General features: G+C 39.1%; 1 protein-coding gene across 1 annotated transcript in view; it reads left to right on the top strand.

Annotated features, from left to right (window-relative positions):
* Nucleotides 1-383: 383 nt before the first annotated feature.
* Nucleotides 384-19,529, top strand: part of COL1A2 (collagen type I alpha 2 chain) — a 35,651-nt gene continuing 16,505 nt past the window's right edge. The window contains exons 1-28 of the mRNA XM_019443336.2: nucleotides 384-616; nucleotides 3,141-3,151; nucleotides 3,796-3,810; nucleotides 4,453-4,488; nucleotides 5,682-5,774; nucleotides 7,054-7,110; nucleotides 9,900-9,944; nucleotides 10,028-10,081; nucleotides 10,171-10,224; nucleotides 10,537-10,590; nucleotides 11,008-11,061; nucleotides 11,556-11,609; nucleotides 13,337-13,381; nucleotides 13,675-13,728; nucleotides 13,831-13,875; nucleotides 14,237-14,290; nucleotides 14,834-14,932; nucleotides 15,055-15,099; nucleotides 15,207-15,305; nucleotides 15,746-15,799; nucleotides 15,962-16,069; nucleotides 16,413-16,466; nucleotides 16,556-16,654; nucleotides 17,557-17,610; nucleotides 18,076-18,174; nucleotides 18,565-18,618; nucleotides 19,090-19,143; nucleotides 19,296-19,349. Coding sequence (XP_019298881.1) covers nucleotides 547-616; nucleotides 3,141-3,151; nucleotides 3,796-3,810; nucleotides 4,453-4,488; nucleotides 5,682-5,774; nucleotides 7,054-7,110; nucleotides 9,900-9,944; nucleotides 10,028-10,081; nucleotides 10,171-10,224; nucleotides 10,537-10,590; nucleotides 11,008-11,061; nucleotides 11,556-11,609; nucleotides 13,337-13,381; nucleotides 13,675-13,728; nucleotides 13,831-13,875; nucleotides 14,237-14,290; nucleotides 14,834-14,932; nucleotides 15,055-15,099; nucleotides 15,207-15,305; nucleotides 15,746-15,799; nucleotides 15,962-16,069; nucleotides 16,413-16,466; nucleotides 16,556-16,654; nucleotides 17,557-17,610; nucleotides 18,076-18,174; nucleotides 18,565-18,618; nucleotides 19,090-19,143; nucleotides 19,296-19,349 — 1,668 coding nt within the window. The 5' untranslated portion in view covers nucleotides 384-546. The remainder of the gene's footprint in view (nucleotides 617-3,140; nucleotides 3,152-3,795; nucleotides 3,811-4,452; nucleotides 4,489-5,681; nucleotides 5,775-7,053; nucleotides 7,111-9,899; nucleotides 9,945-10,027; nucleotides 10,082-10,170; nucleotides 10,225-10,536; nucleotides 10,591-11,007; nucleotides 11,062-11,555; nucleotides 11,610-13,336; nucleotides 13,382-13,674; nucleotides 13,729-13,830; nucleotides 13,876-14,236; nucleotides 14,291-14,833; nucleotides 14,933-15,054; nucleotides 15,100-15,206; nucleotides 15,306-15,745; nucleotides 15,800-15,961; nucleotides 16,070-16,412; nucleotides 16,467-16,555; nucleotides 16,655-17,556; nucleotides 17,611-18,075; nucleotides 18,175-18,564; nucleotides 18,619-19,089; nucleotides 19,144-19,295; nucleotides 19,350-19,529) is intronic.

Raw genomic sequence — 19,529 nt, forward strand, 5'->3', positions numbered from 1 at the left:
CCGTCCCCTCTACAGCTGCCCGGTGCCCGGAGATCGGCAAATGTGCCCACGTCGGTGTCTGCAGAGCGCTCCGACGTGTCCAAAAGTGTTTCCAAACTTGGAAAGGGCGGGGAAGGGAGGGGGGATGGGGAGGGCGGAGGTATGTAGACAGCGAGTCAGAGTTTCCCCCTTGAAAGCCTCAAAAGTGTCCACGTCCTCAAAAAGAATGGAACCAATTTAAGAAGCCAGCCCCGTGGCCACGTCCCTCCCCCCTTCGCTCCCTCCTCTGCGCCCCCGCAGTCTCCTCCCAGCTGTGGCTGCCCGGGCCCCCAGCCCCAGCCTTCCGATTGGTGGAGGCGCTTTTGGAGGCACCCTCGGGCCAGGGAAACTTTGGCCGTATAAATAGGGCAGATCCGGGCTTTATTATTTTAGCACCAAGGCGGCAGGAGGTTACAGCTAAGTTGGAGGTACTGGCCACGACTGCATGCCTGCGCCCGCCAGGTGATACCTCCGCCGGTGACCCAGGGGCTCTGCGACACAAGGAGTCTGCATGTCTAAGTGGTAGACATGCTCAGCTTTGTGGATACGCGGACTTTGTTGCTGCTTGCAGTAACTTCGTGCCTAGCAACATGCCAATGTAAGTGCCTTCGGCTTGCTTGGGGCAAACGGGGAAGAAAGGTTAGATGGGTGGGCACCCTGGTCGGAAGAAAGAAAACCTGGTACAGCTTGGAGGCAAGGCTCCCTGGCATGTGGAGAACCACCGGCATGGATGAAAACATGGAAATTATTTTAGAAAATGAAAACATAAAAGGCTCAACTCTCTCCAAAAGTTAGGGAACTTTTCTCTCAACTGAAAGTGAGTCTTAATTTGATCTGGGTCCTCTGATTAGTGAAGCTCAAAAAGCAGAAAGTCTTTTTCCTTAGGATGAGACATTAACAGGCCCCATAACTGCACTGATGCCCACCTTGTAAAACCTGAGGCCTGCTTTAGAAAGCCCTTTAATTTCGTAATATAAAACTCACCCCACTATGTAAATCTGGACTTTGGGCTTTTCTCTTCTGGGCGGTTTAAGGCTTGCCTGGATGAGGATGATAACTATGAGGCGCCCTCTGGAGGGAGGACAAGGAAAGCACAGAGGACCAGGCATTATGCTAATGAAATCCCCATGAGAGACTCTATGGGTTTACATATAGAGGTGACCTGCGTTTCTGATTGAAGCCATTCCCAGTAGCTAGTCAGTGTATCCTGGGAAGGAAAATGGATGTTCCTTGGAATGGATACACTCTGAAGAGTAAGATTAGCTTCTCCATGTATTATCTGGTCATGGAAATGGTAACTTTATTTAATTAAAATACGTTCTACCTTTTGTTGAGCCTGAGAGTTACCTCTTTAACGTGTCCTCAGTGACAATCAGACACTCTGACCATACCAAGTTGAGAAATATCAACAGTGAGCTGAAACTCAAGAGACCGCGTTTTTTCCAATGACTTTGCCACTAGTTTACCACATGACCTCAGGCAAGTCAAACTGAGCCTTCTCTAAAATGCAGAATGGAGTTTAGATGGACTCCAAGGCCACCTTCCAGACATAGGTTTTATGACCAGACTTCTATGTCAAGATAGAATGGAGAAAAGCAATCTGTCTTTGTCTTGAAAATGGCTGTCTAGATACCAGACAAAGATACTGACTTGATGGGGTATGAGGGGTGTCTGGCCACACCCAACACTCCAGAAAGTTTGCTCCACCCACATGCCACGGTGTCTACCATTGCATCATTGTTGGTTCACTTTTGTATGTGTGTTTTCTCCCTTTGTCCACTTTTAGTATACACACTGTGGATACTAAGGAATAATTGTATTGAAGAAATTCATATTACCAATTTTTTTTTTTTTTTATGAGATCTGAGGATGGGGGAAAGAGTTGGCTCCTAGAGAAATGATAAAAACAGACCTAGGAAAGTTTGAAGGTACAAAAGGCAACTCACCTCTGACCAACAGCCAACTACAGTCTGGAATAAAAGTTACCAAACACACATTTCTTCAAAATGGCTCAGTCTGAGTAATTAAAAGGCAAATTTCCAAAATCATAAGGACTTCTGTTAATCAAGTTTAGGCCTAATTATTCTTCCTACTGATGGATACAATGAAGTAAACATATCATTTTCCTAATTTAAAAGTAATTCTTATAAATTGCCCTTAAATGTCAGTGCTGGATGTGGTCCACCCTCCTGAATTGTGACTGTTGTAACAGATGTTCTCACTCCAAATGACACACTTCTTGGCCACCTAATTAAAGCAATTTTTAGGGGTGATTCATCTTGTTGCCAGCTTGGCCACCCTTACATCCTGTGTTAACCTATAATTTTTATACCATAGGAGAGGAATTCAGTCTTTAAGGACTTACAGCAATTATGGCAAAGGGGGGGGATATTACTTTAGTATGTTTTTCCCATTATTTCTCAAGATCTTTAATCCACAGTTTTTCCATTTATACAGAGCAATTCCTTCCCAGGGACAAAAGTGATACATATTGGCAAAATGACCTTACCTAATTTAAGTGAACCAATTTAAAGCAAAATTTCAGATGTCCAAATGACTCCATTTTCATAGTGACTAATTTGCAAATTAGACCTTTTGAAAAAGGACATTAAGAATGGTATAAATTCAGTGAAATACTAAGTAAATTTTGTTTTAAAAAAAGTCTGTTTCGATAACATAGTTCCTTAAATTTTCCCTTTTTTAGATTTTTACATATCAAAAACTATCTAAACCATAAATTATTTCCTCATCAATGTACCCGTCTTACTCACATTCAGTGATTTACCTATGCAGTTTACTAACTTAATTACTACTCATTATAAATATCCTTCAGACACATTAATATTTAACAGCATTTATAAAATAGTAAATAATTAACAATTTAATTTGAAATATATTTACATATTAATATTGCAAACAAATCACACTGCTGACCCCTGCCATACTTTTGACTGCATAATTTCCAAGGCATTAGAATATTCTTAATAAAAAAGAAAAAAACACTTGATCCTTTAATTGGATAAGTCAATTTTATAGACTAATATATCTATTTGTTAAGCACTGCTATGGATCGATGAAATGATTCTAATAATTATGTCCCTCTTTTTCTCTTTTCTCTACAGCTTTAGAAGAGGTGAGTAAAATAATTTTTAGAATTTGTTATATATATATATATATATATATATATATATATACACACACACATACATACTGAGATTACTGTGGTCACACTAATGTCTTCTCTGAGGAAGGAAGAGGAGGCTACATTGGTGTTGAACAACCTGGATTCCCAAGAAAATCATCAAGAGTTGTGGTAGTCAAACTTTTCTGGCTGCCTCGAAGGCATCCACCCCAATGTCCAAAATGGGCGGTGCTACTGAATAAGACCACCCTTATAAGAACACTCCTAAGAAACAGAATAAATAATCTAGTGGAAGTTTGGGTTTTAAGCATCCGCTACTACAAAGCAGGAGACTTCACAGAACTAAAGAATCTTTGTTATTCCCTTGGAATCATTTGCAAGACTATTACGAACAAATTCTTAGCTCGTGAATTGAATTTGAGGCATAATTACAGATAAGTATAAATTTTGGTTCTGAACATATTTTATTTAATTTATTGGTAAAATTTAAAATCGAACTTTGAAATATTTAAATAATGGTACGCACAGTGCATATACTCTGTAGATATATTTGTATACTTCACAGAACTAGGAGCCATTTTTAAAAACACAAATACAGTTTTCCCCCTAATAATTTCTTACTTATTCTTTTCTAGGCAACTGCAAGAAAGGTAAGAGTCTCATATTTTCCATAATATCTGAAATGATCAGAAAGAACTTCTAATTTAACTAAATTTATAGTAGACTACAGAAGGAAAATACTTTGTCAAGATTTTGCCCACATGAATATGCATTAGCTAAACCATAAAATAAAGTATCTTTGATGTTAAAGATAACCAAGCTTTATTATCTTCCAGAATTATCTCTAATTACACTGATATTACACAAACTGGTGATTTACATACTAAAGGAAAAAAAGACTTGTTTTAATTCTGGAGATGGAATGAGTATTATGTTAATTATAGGTAGTAAATGCAAGTTTATTTTAAAGGGCTTTGACTATATAAATATACTGTTAACGATGTAACAAATGGTAATTTTATCCACAGAAATCATATTTCTAAAAATAGTAGTTATAATATTGGCGTAGTGACTGGAGACTATAGCCTGTAGTCTCCCATTTTAAAAACATCCCATGTCATTATAATAAAAACAAAATACTTTTTCTATTGTATTATGCCACTTTTATATCTACTTTCTAATAATATTGTGTTTAGATCAGTCTTACTGACTAATTATTGTCAAGAATGCTTGCTCGTTCACTGTTAATTGCTTAGACATTTATTATCGTGCTGTTTGTATCTTCCCTGTAGGGCCCAACTGGAGATAGAGGACCACGTGGAGAAAGGGTGTGTAATTTTTGAACTATTAAAAAGCTTTGAACCATATTTGAATAACTACATGTTAGAAACTACAGGAAACTTTTACAGTTTATACGAACACTATATTTCTTATATCTGGTGGGGCATCCAGATATTTGCACCACCTTTTAAGCAGATAATGTCCTACAGAAAAGGTGAATGAGCATTATTGTATATATATCAATAATTTTTTTTAGATCAAGACTATCCTTTTGGAAAGCAAAACTATTATAAGCAGCCATATTCTTTGCATGGTCTATCTTTCTTTGTTTTCAGTTGACCTGTCCAACTCCTGTATAATGGAAATGTATCTACCTACCACCATACATCCTCTCTTTTCACATGTTTTGTTTGCTTTTCAAGTAAGATCTCTTACGTAGTCTGGTAATAGAAGTGAAACATCAGTCAGTCAACAACATGTTTCTGTGTAAATTCATAAATGTTCAAGTTAGGCTTACGATTTATTCATGATATTCTTAGATCTCCCTGCTATACTTATTTGGCATGTATAACTACATGCTTTTGCATTATAGAACACGTTTGCCAGTGTATAAATACCTACATTATATGTGTTGGGAAGTACAGACTAAAATGTATTCCACTCAGACAATGTGTTAGAAGTAGCAATATGTCGGTAAATTATCTTAACAATGTAAATAGTGTTAATGGTAAGAAATCTGCAGGATTTTCTATCCTGTGATAAAGTGACTTTATTAATTGTGATATCAATTAATCTACTGTTCATACATAATATATCAAAACAATTGAATAAGTTCATCAGTCTGAAACTGATAATCAGTATACATGGTACATCGCTGTGCACTCTTTTCTATATGAAGTTTATAGAATTCTAAATTGTAGCTGTAATTTCCATCTTTATTTGAATACTGGAGCTCCATTATGAATTAATATTCAAATCCTGAGATAGCCCTCTTCCAGAGGAACTACTCTGTCTTGTGTCTTCTTTGTGTGCCAGTCAGTAAACCTCCTTCTAAGAAAGACCCATGTCATAAGTGAATTCCCATTAGTGACAAATATGGCGTATTACATTTCCTTACCACTTGCACGTTGAAAGAGCTGAACAACTGATCTTACCACATGTGTTCTTAGGTCTTCTTTTATATGTATAGATTTCTAAGGGATCTGTCTAACCCTGACCTAATTCACTTTTTACAAAACAGGGTCCACCAGGCCCACCAGGCAGAGATGGTGACGACGGTATCCCAGGCCCTCCTGGCCCACCTGGTCCTCCTGGCCCCCCTGGTCTTGGCGGGGTAAGGTGTCTTAAGCACTGCTAACGTTTAGCTAACTTTAGTTTTGTTATACCTCTATTGGAAGAAGGTTCATTGTGGAAGTTATTTTTTAGCAGTTAAGGGAGCGTCTACTATTTGAATATTAGTACATTTTATTTCATTTCTTTGGTTTCTTCATTCAAGATTTTGCTTTGCCTGTTCTCTTTGTGAGCCCTTGTCAATTACAGGACTGGTCTTTGTGTTCACTGAAGGTAGCTGCAGTCCTCACAACTATTATTTAATTTGGGGATTTAATATCTTTCATCAGTAGGGCACAAATAAGAGGTGTTGCATTATTGAAGAGTTTGATTAGATTGAATTATAAGTGAAATCCCTGATCTTCAGCAATTTCACAAACATCCTACTCTTTTTATTCTCCTTGGCTTGAAGTCTGCTGAACCAACATTCAAAGTAGTTTTAGGTTTAATTTGCTTGAAACTAATTTAAGAAAAGTACATTTCCCTTTTTCATTAATATCTTCCTTTAGCTTTATGTCTTTAACAATGGTATGAGTGCCAAATGGCCTCACTGCAGGAAGGAAAACATATTTGCTTAATTGGTTAGCACTATGAATCAGAAGCCTGATTCTAATACCCAACTGTATGCCAGTAAAATAAGACCTTTCTCCCCCAAAAGATCTTATTATGATTGCTTATCTACTGAGTGCATTAAAAAGCACCTTCTTTAATAGACCTACTACTATAAGAGAGATCTTTAACAGTAAAGTTATTACTGTGAACTATTTTTTAAAAGTTTAATCTTCCAAGGGGCATTTTAATTTAATTTTCCTCTAAACTTGAAAACTCGTTTTTGAAACTCAAGCATGAAAAAGGTCTCTTAGTCACTTTGGGTAGTTCTGGAGGAGCTGGCAAACAGGTGGAAATACAAAGGTGACCTCTTGTTCTCTGTGTAATTTATCAGGGATCCCCAGTGGCTTAAAGTGTAGAAGGCTCCCCTTTCTCAGTGTAGAGGTTTTAGGGGGTGGGAACAGGGGAGGAGTGATGGACAGGGAGGGAAAGGGTTTGGAAAATAAGGTAGGGAAGCTTCCTACTTCAAACCAGGTGTGGACTAAATTTTTTTAAACTTGTATTTTTTTCCTCACTTTTTAGGAACTTCCTTCAATATGGAATTTTAAACTAACAACTATATAAAAATATTGCTCCCTTTTAAACAATAATGTAAAAATCTTTACAAGTAGAATGAGAAAGTGAACTATAGGGCTGGCATTTATAATGTATATGTATATTTTTTTCCTCTCTAGAACTTTGCGGCTCAGTATGACCCTGGAAAAGGAGTTGGCCTTGGCCCTGGACCAATGGTATGCTTATCTCTTTTTATCTTAACCAAAACAAAAAGAATTTGTTTTTCATGTTAAAAATTTCACATTGCCATTTCCTTAGCTCCCAAGGTTAACACTTAATACTTAGATCAGATAAAAGCAGCAATTCCTTTTGTATTCAAATGTATAATAATCTGAGCCTAGATTCAGGGTTCACTTTTCTCTACAAACATGTTTCCAATGTGTAAATAATCTCTGGACATAGTAACCATAACTTAGATAAATCAATTTAATTCAAAAGAGTGATCATTCTGATTAATTTTTTTACATCCTTTGACCTTGCTCAGAATTTTAAGCAACCCGTAGAGGCACGGACCTATTAAGTTCTATAAACTTGCCAGAAAGGAGCAACAAGTTCTAGTCCATGCTGTTTGTTCTATAGCAAGAGAGTTTAAGCCCTTTCCCTTTAAGGCCATGGAAGTGGTTAATGGCAGAATTAGAATGTCTGATAATCAACGACATCATGTCTCATGTATCTAGTACTTGAATAAAACATCAATTTATTCAACAATATTTATCAGGTGCCTTCAATGAGCCCCAAACTGTATTATGCACTAGGGATGCAACAATGAATATGACAGAATCTCTCCCTCCCTCAAGGAGTTAACAATACAGGAAATGTTTCTTTTTATACCTTTCAATAAAAATACCCTTTTTAGTCTATTAACTATAAACCAATATAGAAGAGAATTTGAGTGCAATTTAGCATTCATATCACTCAGCACACATAGTTAGCAACATATGCATAATTTGAGTAACATCTAGAAAAGCATCTATATGATTATGATGATGATGGTCTATCTTTAACAAGTGAACCTTCCAACAAGCATTAGTGAGATGTGTTAGCAAAAGGATGATATGAGCATGCAAAATATATACTAGTATGTATAAAATAAAGGAAAAAATTGCTGGAACTAAAAATATTAAGTTGATTAAACACTGCAGTTTAAAGTTAACATGGTCTTTAAAATATAAATTTTACCTGGACGATGCATTCGGTGCTCTATCTTCAAAAGAAGATGTTTGGCTGGACCTAATGGTCCGTAATAAGCTAATACACTATAAGGGCAAGATAATATTTTCTGTAAATTAAAACTCTCACTTGAGAAGTAATGTGCCTTTAATTGATGATTTCCAATTTCCTGCTTTGTCCTGGTAATTTAAAACATCCATATGTGAAATGAAGAAGTAGAGATTTTCTTTGGCTTTGTTTATATTGGATATTTGAAATTAGCCATTTTAGCTAATGCTGGACGTTAGTCAGTTTTAAAGCAGTACCTATGTCTCAAGAAGAATCTAAAGGGGAAAAAAGTAAAACACTAATAAAAAAAAAAAAAGCCTGCATAAGCCCAGAAAATTAATATGGATTTCAGATTCCCCTGACTTTGGAACCTTCTCTGGGGGGCATAAAACAGTGTGTTTTACTTTTAAATATCAGTGAAATATAATTTAAGCTTTCACATCCACACAGTCACAGACATATGTAATCAACAGATATGTGGCTCACAAATAAGAAGATAGGCAGCAATAAAGTATTAAAATAATTTTCCATGTTGGAAAATCAATAACTATAAAACCCCACAGGGTTCTTCTCTGAATTAATGAGTAATCATGGTCCGTCTCACAGCCCCTGCAAAATAAACTGCCTTTTATGTAAATGAAATTGTTGCAAATACGCAGAAAAATGAATAAATATAATTAAAAATTCATGGCGTCAAAAAAAATTATTTTTAACGTATACCTAAACAATCATTTTGATTGAAAAGTGACAGTTTCTTTTAATGTAGAAGCAATTTCTAAAAGCAAACAATTCTTATAATTAAGATGATGTGCTTTTTAATAAAATCCGTATTATTTCACCCTAGGCATTCGTGCAGTGGGGCAGACTTTCCTGTAGAGCCCCCATCGTTGATGTGTCACGAATAAATTGCCCTAGACTTGTCTATGCAATATTTTCAGTGTGAAGGAGCTGGCCCCTACAGGAGAGCTTGCCCAGGCATTCATTACTGCACCAGGGAGTCAAGAATGTGGAGCTAGCTCCCAAACTAGTAATGCTGCTTGACTCTACTTGTGTGCTACAGAATGAAGAACAAAAACAACAATCTGCCATTATTGTGGGCCACAGTTTCAGATATAATATTAGATCCTTCCAGGAGGATGTTTCAGTAATATTTTCTTTTTCCTTCACCCCTCACCACATCCCCTTTTGTTTGACGTTTTCATCGGTCACCAACAGCCCTTAAAGGAGCTACAAGGCTCTATAAGGAACCTCCCTCTAATCATTAAGAAGGACTTTTAATCCTTTTCAATTGATGCCTCTTATGCCAATAAGCATATCAATTTCCTAGCTAGATATGACATGCAGAAGTGACATATGATCAAGGGAATCCAAATGGAAAGGCTTCGCCAGCCGCATAGAAGGCGGTCGTGTATTCTATACTGTGCAGAGACGGATCCGCTTCATGGCATTAGAACCACCTCAGTATGCCCAATTGTGTGCGACTGTCAGGAACCGGTGGTCACCCATCCAACTGGGTTCTGCTGATCTGGGTTAGGAGAAGAAGTGAGAGCAAAGGCAGAGAAATCGTGGAGGAAACGTGGGTCCTTAAGAGCTTCTTTGGGAGAAACAAAAACTATGAAATAAAACCAGGATAATTCTCTCCATCTGTCCATCGCAAAATGTCTATGGCAATACTGTACTATCCTATCTAACCCAAACCAAAGCCATGAGAACTTATCAGTGCTAACTATGTTTTTCCTCTTTACAGGGTTTGATGGGACCTAGAGGGCCTCCTGGTGCATCTGGAGCTCCTGTAAGTACTGGAAGCTAGTAATCTCTCTTGGGCAAAAAGAATTAAACAAAGGTGCAGAGCATGACATCTCTGTTTTCTTTTAGGGTCCTCAAGGTTTCCAAGGACCTGCTGGTGAGCCTGGTGAGCCTGGTCAAACTGTGAGTACATTTTCCCCCTTTGTGGTAAAGATTTTTTTTTCAAGAAGTTTATTGATGTAACCTTGACGAAACGATTGGTCTCTTCTTAGGGTCCTGCGGGTGCTCGTGGTCCACCTGGGCCTCCTGGCAAGGCTGGTGAGGATGTAAGTATTTACTCATAAGCACTTGCAAAATGCCATTTAAATACTGCCTCAACAAGAATTTCTGGATTCAAATGAAGTATTTTGCCAAAAGCTGAATATGCCTGATATAACTCTCCCCATCTGGAAAACATTACTTTAATGAAATCTTAATTTGTTTGTATTTAAGGGAATTAGTTGTTAATTAAATATATATTTGGACCCACATTTTTATATGATGCCTTTTCCCCCTATTTTAAAAACCAAGATGTTCCAACTTCCATCTGATGGCTTAGCAAGAAAAGCAGCTTACCCTATGATGTTTCCATGTTTTAGGGTCACCCTGGAAAACCTGGACGACCTGGTGAGAGAGGAGTTGTTGGACCACAGGTAAGATTTATTAGCCCAGTGTATACAGTCCAGACATCAGAAGCATCTCACATATAAGACAGTTGGTAAAACTGGAATCAGTCTAAATGGCCACATAGATGTTTGAACGCATGCACCACTCACTGAAGGCATCTGACAAATCAAGGAGCCTAGTTAAGGATGCATACAGTTTTTATTAATGCAAATAATGTCGTCTTAATGATAGCAAGCATACTATAAACTAAATCATGTTTTGTACAAATACCATAGTATTAGTTACTCAAATTAGAGCAAGTTAATTTGCTGATCTGTGGTTTAAAAATATCCCAGCCATTGATTCCAAGCTTGAACTTCCATGAGAAGAAGTACTTTGGAGGGAAGAAATCATTGTTTTTTAATTGAGAACGAAAACATTTACCTTCTGTGTTTCTTTTTAAGGGTGCTCGTGGTTTCCCTGGGACTCCTGGACTTCCTGGCTTCAAGGGCATTAGGGTGAGCACATTCTTTACCCGGAGGAAAGAAAATGTTGATTATTTTTAGGAAAAACCTCAACTATATTTAAACTCCTGGGTGACACATACTTGCTTCCAAATTCCTGGAATTCACCAGAGTGAAGAGAGTGAGAGAAGAGGTCGGATGGCTGGGAAGTACAGTGGGGTATAGTTTTTTCAGTCTGTCCACAGCTTCCAAGAAATGAGGATCCCTACAGAGAAAATTGTGTAAAAGGCATATGACTTAAGAGGTGTTTATAACCATCTGAAGATCGTAAAATGATTAAAGATGGAAAGAATGTGAGAGATCATCTAGTTCTATATCCTTCCCTTTCAAGCACAGGGAGGTTTAGCGACTTACCTGGGGAAACAGAGCAAGTTTGCTGGGCCCTGGACACATTGTACTGAAGCGGTCACCAGATTCACCCAGGAGGTTTGGATTTGACCAAGCACTATAACGAAACGGAATTTTAATCATAAGAATTTGCATTTCAGGGACACAATGGTCTGGATGGATTGAAGGGACAGCCTGGTGCTCCAGGTGTGAAGGTAAGTACCAAATCAGAAGCATTGTTTTTGAAACAATTGACTGTAATTCCCCATCACCATCAGAAAGTATATTTTTACTGAAGACTACTCATATTCCAAAGAGTTTCTCATTTCCCCCTCAGTACTTCAGAGCCCTTAATGGTGAGGATACAGGATTCTGTGACAAAAGGCCAATTATTAATAATATTTATTTAATTTAATATCTATTAAACAGTTGAGATAAAAATGTCAATAGTTTCTTCCTCCATTTCCTTTCCTCCTCCACCCGACCTCTGCAGCCAAAATAAAAGTAAATAAACATAAAATCAGATATTAGAACGCCGTGTTATTTTAAACTGTAAATTCTCCTTTGCCATGCACAAATTAGATAGGTACATTCATGTCACAATCCACTTTTCAACCTCTTTCCTGTGATTTATCTGTGCACACTCAAAAAATTTTTAATTAGGTAATTAAAGTCTCAGAAGTGTGTTATCTCTTGGCTAGGCTCTTCTCTGACAGCGCTTTCAACTATAAAATGTTCTCTCTCCTATTAAGGAGATAATGTGATATTAAAGTGAATACCAACGTAATTACAAATTAATGAGTGACGAATACTAGCGGGACCAGAAATGAACGTGAATATGGAGAGTCTGCTCTAACTTTCCAGCTGCCACACAAATGGATAAGGTCAAACTCATTCTCCCTAGGGCCTAATGTAATAGCTCAGACTACTAGTCTCAGCATCATCAAATGTTAGAGCCACAGCGAGCTTTGGAGACCCCCTCACTTTGCAGATGAGGGAAACTGAGGCTTAGAGAGAATGAGTGGCTCACCCAGAGTCACACATCCAGTAGTTAGAAGGCTTTAGGCTAAAATCCTTACCTCTCATTTGTGCTTATTCCCAAAGAATACACTTCACCTAGAATCCTAGAAATGAAGGGTCCTTAAAGGGTCTCTCAAACCTGTGTCTTCTATATCTTCATCAGATTATTTAGAAAGAAAGTTTCTTTACATGTACCATTTTATTAAATTACTGCTCCCCCTCCCACCATGCTTTTTACTCAAGAATATAGGTTGGAAATAAATAAGATAGCTCTGAAAAATATTACGAAGCTTTAAATTTCCGTGCATATTTTACAAAAAGGAAAATATTCAGTGTTTAAAATAACTTTAGGGACGCCTGGGTGGTTCAGTCAGTTAAGCGTCCGACTCTTGATTTCAGCTTAGGTCATGATCTTGTAGTTTATGGGTTCGAGCCCCATGTCGGGCTCTACACTGACACTGTGGAACCTGCTTGGGATTCTCTCTCTCCCTCTATCTGCCCTCCCCTCCCCCACCAAAGTAAATAAATAAAAGTAAATTAAAAAAATAACTTTAAAGAGGGTAAATATGATTCTATTGAAAGCAGTTTATCCTCTGCCATCTCTTTTTATGATATTATTCCTGGTAAATAGGCCTAGTCGAAATGATATCCAAAGTCTAAGGAAAAATATTAGAGCTAGGGTAAATAACCCTCAAGTAACCACATGCCCCTAGTACTGTGATATTTGGTATTATCTAAATAAAAACATAAATTTTAGAAATTTAAAAAAATTTATGTGATTGGCATAATTGAGAAGCAGTCTACATGTTTCAAAATATGTAAATGGTTCAAATTAAAATAAGAGGGTAAAAATTACCTGATCAGAAAAAAAAATAATCAATACCTGTAATGAACAAAATCCCAATCCTTCTTTTCCATGTAGGGTGAACCTGGCGCCCCTGGTGAAAATGGAACTCCAGGTCAAACAGTAAGTTATTGATTACTTGATTGTAAATCTAAATGTGTACACTCTTTGCAAGCTGGAACTTCTTTAATGTTTTTGCTAATTACCATTTCCCTCGGCATTGTATTCTTTGATATTTTTCTAATAACTTTCTGCATACTTAATTGAAATCCATTACCTTTTAGTTGGAATTAGAACAAGACCTAGTTATTTCTAGTGGATTCTTACGCATGTTGGAAATTGGACCAAGCAAATTATGCCTGTGACATTTTTTAAATTAGCATTCTGGATTTCATTGAAAATATTTCTGCTTCTAGGGAGCTCGTGGGCTTCCTGGTGAGAGAGGACGTGTCGGTGCCCCTGGCCCAGCTGTGAGTATTTCCAATTTTGTCCCTTTTTATCCTTTTAAATAGTCTTCTAACAACTGCTGTTTAACTTTTCCTCTTGACTTTTTCTCCTTATTTTCTTCATAGGGTGCCCGTGGAAGTGATGGAAGTGTGGGTCCTGTGGGTCCTGCTGTAAGTTTTGACACTGAAGAATTTGGAAGGGGTTGAGAGTGTGGGATGGGAACTATCTTCTTTATTAATTTGTAAAATGACACCATTTTAGACCCCTTACCAAATGTTCTATGAGGTCTTTTGGAAGTTCTCTTTATAAGTACTAGTATCCCTAGGGCTTTTCATTGATGCACAAAGTAAAATCAACCTCACCTTGGATACCTTGAATGTCTTCCCTTTGATATTAATGACAACAGACTAGCTGTCACTTTTCTCTTTGCCGGTAGGAACCAGCCACTCTGAGCCACTGCAATCTTCTAGCCTCATTGTATTGTTAATTTACTGGGAGGAAGTTTCTTACCGTATTCTACTTTGATTTCAGGGTCCCATTGGGTCTGCTGGCCCTCCAGGCTTCCCAGGTGCTCCTGGCCCCAAGGTAAAAACACTGGTGACCATTGTCATTACCTTGATAAACTTCTTATTATGATGTGAAAGACACAGACTGTGTTTGCAGATAGATAATTACAGAACAGGTAACTTAATGAGTCGCCCTTTCCAAATGGATATAGAATGGCTACTTTTCTCACTCCAAGCATGAAATAGATCATGTCTCTATACTTGAGCCCAAGGACATAGATATAAAAGCCAACATGGAGGTTTATTTTATGGGACCCCTCTGAAATAGACTCCCAAACTAGTCAGGACTGACTAGCTGAGAACCAGTCTCCACTGGTTCAGAGGTGTAGAGACAGAGGTAGGAGAGACAGAGGCAGAGAGACAGAGGTAGGTGAAGATGGTAGCCAAGATGGGAGAACTAGACCAGGAAAACAGGAACCCAAATCCAAATCTGTGGTACCAAACCAGGTAAGGGAAATGATCGCAGTTCTGAAGAAAGTTCATGAAACTTGATGTCCTAAAAATGGAGATACGCTGTTTCATTATTCGCAGACTAATGCCTCAGTGTCATTCCTTCTTTTAGGGTGAACTTGGACCGGTCGGTAATCCTGGTCCTGCTGGTCCCGCGGGTCCCCGTGGTGAAATGGGTCTTCCAGGTGTTTCTGGCCCTGTTGGACCTCCTGTAAGTAGTCATTGTCGTTAACCTCAGGGAGTGGAAGAAAGCCAAAAGAGTGAAGGTGGGCTCAGAGAAGAATGGAAATACTCCTATGAACTGATATCCTTCTCCCTTCTTTTTCTTCGTAGGGTAACCCTGGAGCCAACGGCCTGACTGGTGCGAAGGGTGCTGCTGTGAGTATATGGCTATTACGTGCTGCTCTGCTTTTAAAGGCACTTTAAAGAGCACCACCTCATCTGCCAATCATCTTATGATGAGTCACCCCGCATTCTCTTCACAGGGCTTGCCCGGTGTTGCTGGGGCACCTGGCCTCCCTGGACCCCGTGGTATTCCCGGCCCTGTTGGTGCTGCTGGTGCTACTGGTGCCAGAGGACTCGTTGTAAGTGATCGTGGCCACAGCTTCCATCGTCCTGAAGTACTAGCTCTGCCATCATCTTGTCACCATCTAGACTTCCTCTTGTGGATTTATTGTTTTTATGTTTCCTTTTCTTAGCATTTTTAGTTTGCATTTCTTCTATGAGTGCATGTACATGTATGTTCTGTATGTCCATCTGTCTCTCTCTCTCTCTGTCACACGCACACACACCCTCCCGCTATCCTAGAACATTACCCAAAGGTCAGTGAGGTACATTTCTATTATCAGCCTTGTCCTTTCAACTAAGCCATTCTGCTATAAGCTGTTCCAATATGAATTGGACACATTTCTTACAGAACCTGAACTTCTCTTTACCTTGATCCGTGAATATTCCAAGATGCTTGTCTGTAAAAGAGTTGTGACAAATGTTTGTCATTTGACCACTGTTTTGTAATGAACCCTAGGGTGAACCTGGTCCAGCTGGTTCCAAAGGAGAGAGTGGCAACAAGGGTGAGCCCGTAAGTAGTTCTATAATTACAATTTGATGGGTTTGTTACTTTTTCAATCCTAAAAGTAATACTTTTGCTTTTTTAAAAAGTTATTATTTTTTCTCTGGGTGGATTTGACATAAAAATGATTTTTTTTCTACTCCCTCCTCTTTTGCTTTTTCCATGAAACAGGGCTCTGCTGGTCCTCAAGGTCCTCCTGGTCCCAGTGGTGAAGAAGGAAAGAGAGGCCCCAATGGTGAAGCTGGATCCGCTGGCCCCTCTGGGCCTCCTGGGCTGAGAGTAGGTTCCAGATGCTCTTGACACCCAGGCACACCAACCAGAGGGATAGAACACCCTTTCGTTGGAAATTGGTCAGAATGACTGAGGGAGCATCTGCTCTCCATCTGCTTTTCTAGATCAGTGACTCAGTCTGGTCTGGGAACAGGATTGACCTACTGTTGTAGAATGTCTCCTGCACACATCCCTCTGGGGTTCGGGTGAAATTTTTTGGCTTGGCCTGTGTTGGTCTCTCTCCCTTAAGGGCATCACGGTTTCTCGCATGCATGCCATATTTCTGTGAACACTGCCCTGTTGGATTCTAGGATTTTCCCTGACTCTTGCCGTTTCATGTACTCTCTCACAGGGAAGTCCTGGTTCTCGTGGTCTCCCTGGAGCTGATGGCAGAGCCGGTGTTATGGTAAGCTGTCCATTCCTCACTCCCAGGGAGAGAATTCGGTGGGTGTGTCCCCCGCCTAAGCACCCTTCTCTCCCCCTTCTGTTGAACAGGGCCCTCCTGGCCCCCGCGGTGCTACTGGCCCTGCTGGTGTCCGAGGCCCCAATGGAGATGCTGGTCGCCCTGGAGAGCCCGGCCTCATGGGACCCCGAGTAAGTTTCAGAAAGATTCTGAGTGAGTCACACCTGGCACCGTTTCCTTTTTTAAAGGGATGATTAATATCAGAAGACGACAATAAAAAAATCATCAAACGTAAATCTGCTAGTAGATTTGCTGATGGTTGCCTTTTTAATGTAACTTTATCAACACTCAGAGATACTTTTACGAATTTGGTTAGTTCGTAAATTTCTTATTTACTGCTTGATACAATGGCCAGGAGGTTTTGGAAAAATAGATTGATTTTAATATATCCAAATTAGGTTGGTTCTCCTATCAGCATGAATCTTGTATCTCAATTTGTGAGTTTTATATAAGGTGTTCATGAAACGTATTAGGACTATACATTATCAGTGTATTAGATTCATAAGTGAAATCATTTTTCCAGCAATCACAAAATGCTGTAATGTATTCAGCATCACACTAGCCACAGAGAAATGACCTTTAGATTCGTAGACACTCTAATCCATAGCAATAGAGTGATTTTTTTCCTCCATTATCTCTTATGGATGAATATCATCTGTAATTGTCCCATAAACAAGTAATAAACACACCAAATATAGCAATAAAAAATCCACTTTGAAAATTGCTGACTAAAAGTATTTGTTTTTCTGTTATGAGGTAAATAACATGATACATTTTGCCCCTATAGTATGGTGCTTAACACTTTCTTGAGATATCTGTAAATGAATCACTCGCACTAAAATCCAATAAAAGGAAAGGCATAAAAGATAGAAAGAAGAAAGATTTCAGAGCTCTTTCCATACCTCCCAGTGATTTACCCTAGGCAACAAACAAGAAGTCAGGGGGAAAATGCTTTTGTGAGATTTTAATGAATTGGAGCCTTGAGTATGTGCGTTAAAGTGGCAACATGAAAGCATCCTCATTTATTTTATAGGGTTTTCCTGGTGCCCCTGGAAATGTTGGCCCAGCTGGCAAAGAAGGTCCCATGGTAAGAACTGCTCATTTTCCATTATATTTTCAAGGACACTTATTGCACCCTTATCAAGTCTATTCTGTGGCTTCTTTATACATGAACACACAGAAAATAAATATCAGCCACATACATCATCTGGGAATGCAAAGTAATAGATTGTAATTATGGAGTCCAAATGAACGCAGGACTGAAAGGAGAGAAGGAAAGAGAAAAACATGGCAGGGAAAATTGAAGAGGGTGACAGGGGTACGGGAAGGGAGGGGAAAGCAGGAATTGTGTACATATGAGATTGACTTGGCCGTGTGTGTACTGACATCCTATTTAGAAAAGGAAAATAGATTCATAATTTATTGACACTTTATACCAGGAAGCTGTTTGCATTCAGAAAATGATTCTGTTTCATCCCATGGCAGCATCACAAGTTTGAGGTTGTGAGGCCCTGTTGATGCCGAATGAACTTTAAATAAACTCTGCTTTCAGGGCCTCCCTGGCATTGATGGCCGGCCTGGACCAATTGGCCCAGCTGGAGCAAGAGGAGAGCCTGGCAACATCGGATTCCCTGGCCCCAAAGGCCCCACTGTAAGAACGCCACACTCTCTTCTCCCTCGGCACTTCTTTGCCACATTTCACCAAAACTCTCTTTTCTCTCCTGCCCTCAGTCCGCTCTACCTCAAGGGGGCCAGGGGGAGGTCCCTTTCAACACAAGAAAACAACAAGCCACTTACCACATTAATAATTGATCTCCAATATGTCACTGCACCCCTGATGGAAACCTATCTCCTGAGTCTATGCCTCTGCAAACACAGGTGGACCTTATTGTACTTGGACTTGCAAGAAGATGGATCACACCCCAGCTAACAGAATTCAAAGACTAGGAACCTTAGAAAACAATCAAGCAAGAAATTAACATTTCAAAATTTTCATGGTTAATTTGACATTAAATGTGTACTTTTTTAATGTTTGTTATAGGGTGATCCAGGCAAAAATGGCGATAAAGGTCATGCTGGTCTTGCCGGTGCTCGGGTAGGTGCCAACTTCTGCCTGTAGCTGCCCACATAGTACCCGCTTAGGAAACACACAGCCTTTGAGGCCACCTGATATAATTCTGGCATTTTCTTTTCAAAATGGCATCCCCAAGGATCCTTTTACCATCAAAAAATGTCTTTTTTTTTTTTTTTTTTTAACTGCACTTACAAAGCAGTGAGCTGTAACGAATCAGAATGTATACTAGGTCAAAAATATTTATGGATGCATTTGATTTTTATTTATTTTATGGTTAAAGAGCTATGCATATGCTAGTAGCATTCTCTGGCCTTCATAAATTGCCCTCCATCCGTGGACTTCCCACAAGCCATTTCAAAAGTTAGTACTTGGGCAGGGGACCCACAATGAGTCATTCTAAGATGATAAGCTTTGAGGAAGTAATGCGTGAGGCTTTGAGGCTTCTTAAACTGTCTCACTGGTAATTCTGAGCCTCTCTGTGAAACTTTCTAGGGTGCTCCAGGTCCTGACGGAAACAATGGTGCTCAGGGACCCCCTGGACCACAAGTGAGTATTTCTTCCATTCTTGTTCTTTGCTGCCCTGCAACAAATCCAGTCCTGCAAAATGACCATCTCATTTTTCTAGTCCAAGAGTTCTATAGGTAGACAGCAGTGGTGGCATACACCTCTATTCATGCTATCTTGCCTATCACTTTCAGGGTGTCCAAGGTGGAAAAGGTGAACAGGGTCCCGCTGGTCCTCCAGGCTTCCAGGTAAGTCAATTAAAACATACAGAATACTGCCTCTGGTCAGACTATCCAGCTACAAATCACCATAGCACTCCCCCCACCACACAGAACCTGATTTCAGAACTGTAAAGTTAAATGAAAATTTACTTTTTCAAGGCAAACTTTTGTGTAATGCTGTAATAACACGCAATAGTTGGTGATCAT

Source organism: Panthera pardus, unplaced genomic scaffold (assembly GCF_024362965.1).
Source record: "Panthera pardus isolate Hobbes unplaced genomic scaffold, ASM2436296v1 HiC_scaffold_8, whole genome shotgun sequence".
NCBI lineage: Eukaryota > Metazoa > Chordata > Mammalia > Carnivora > Felidae > Panthera > Panthera pardus.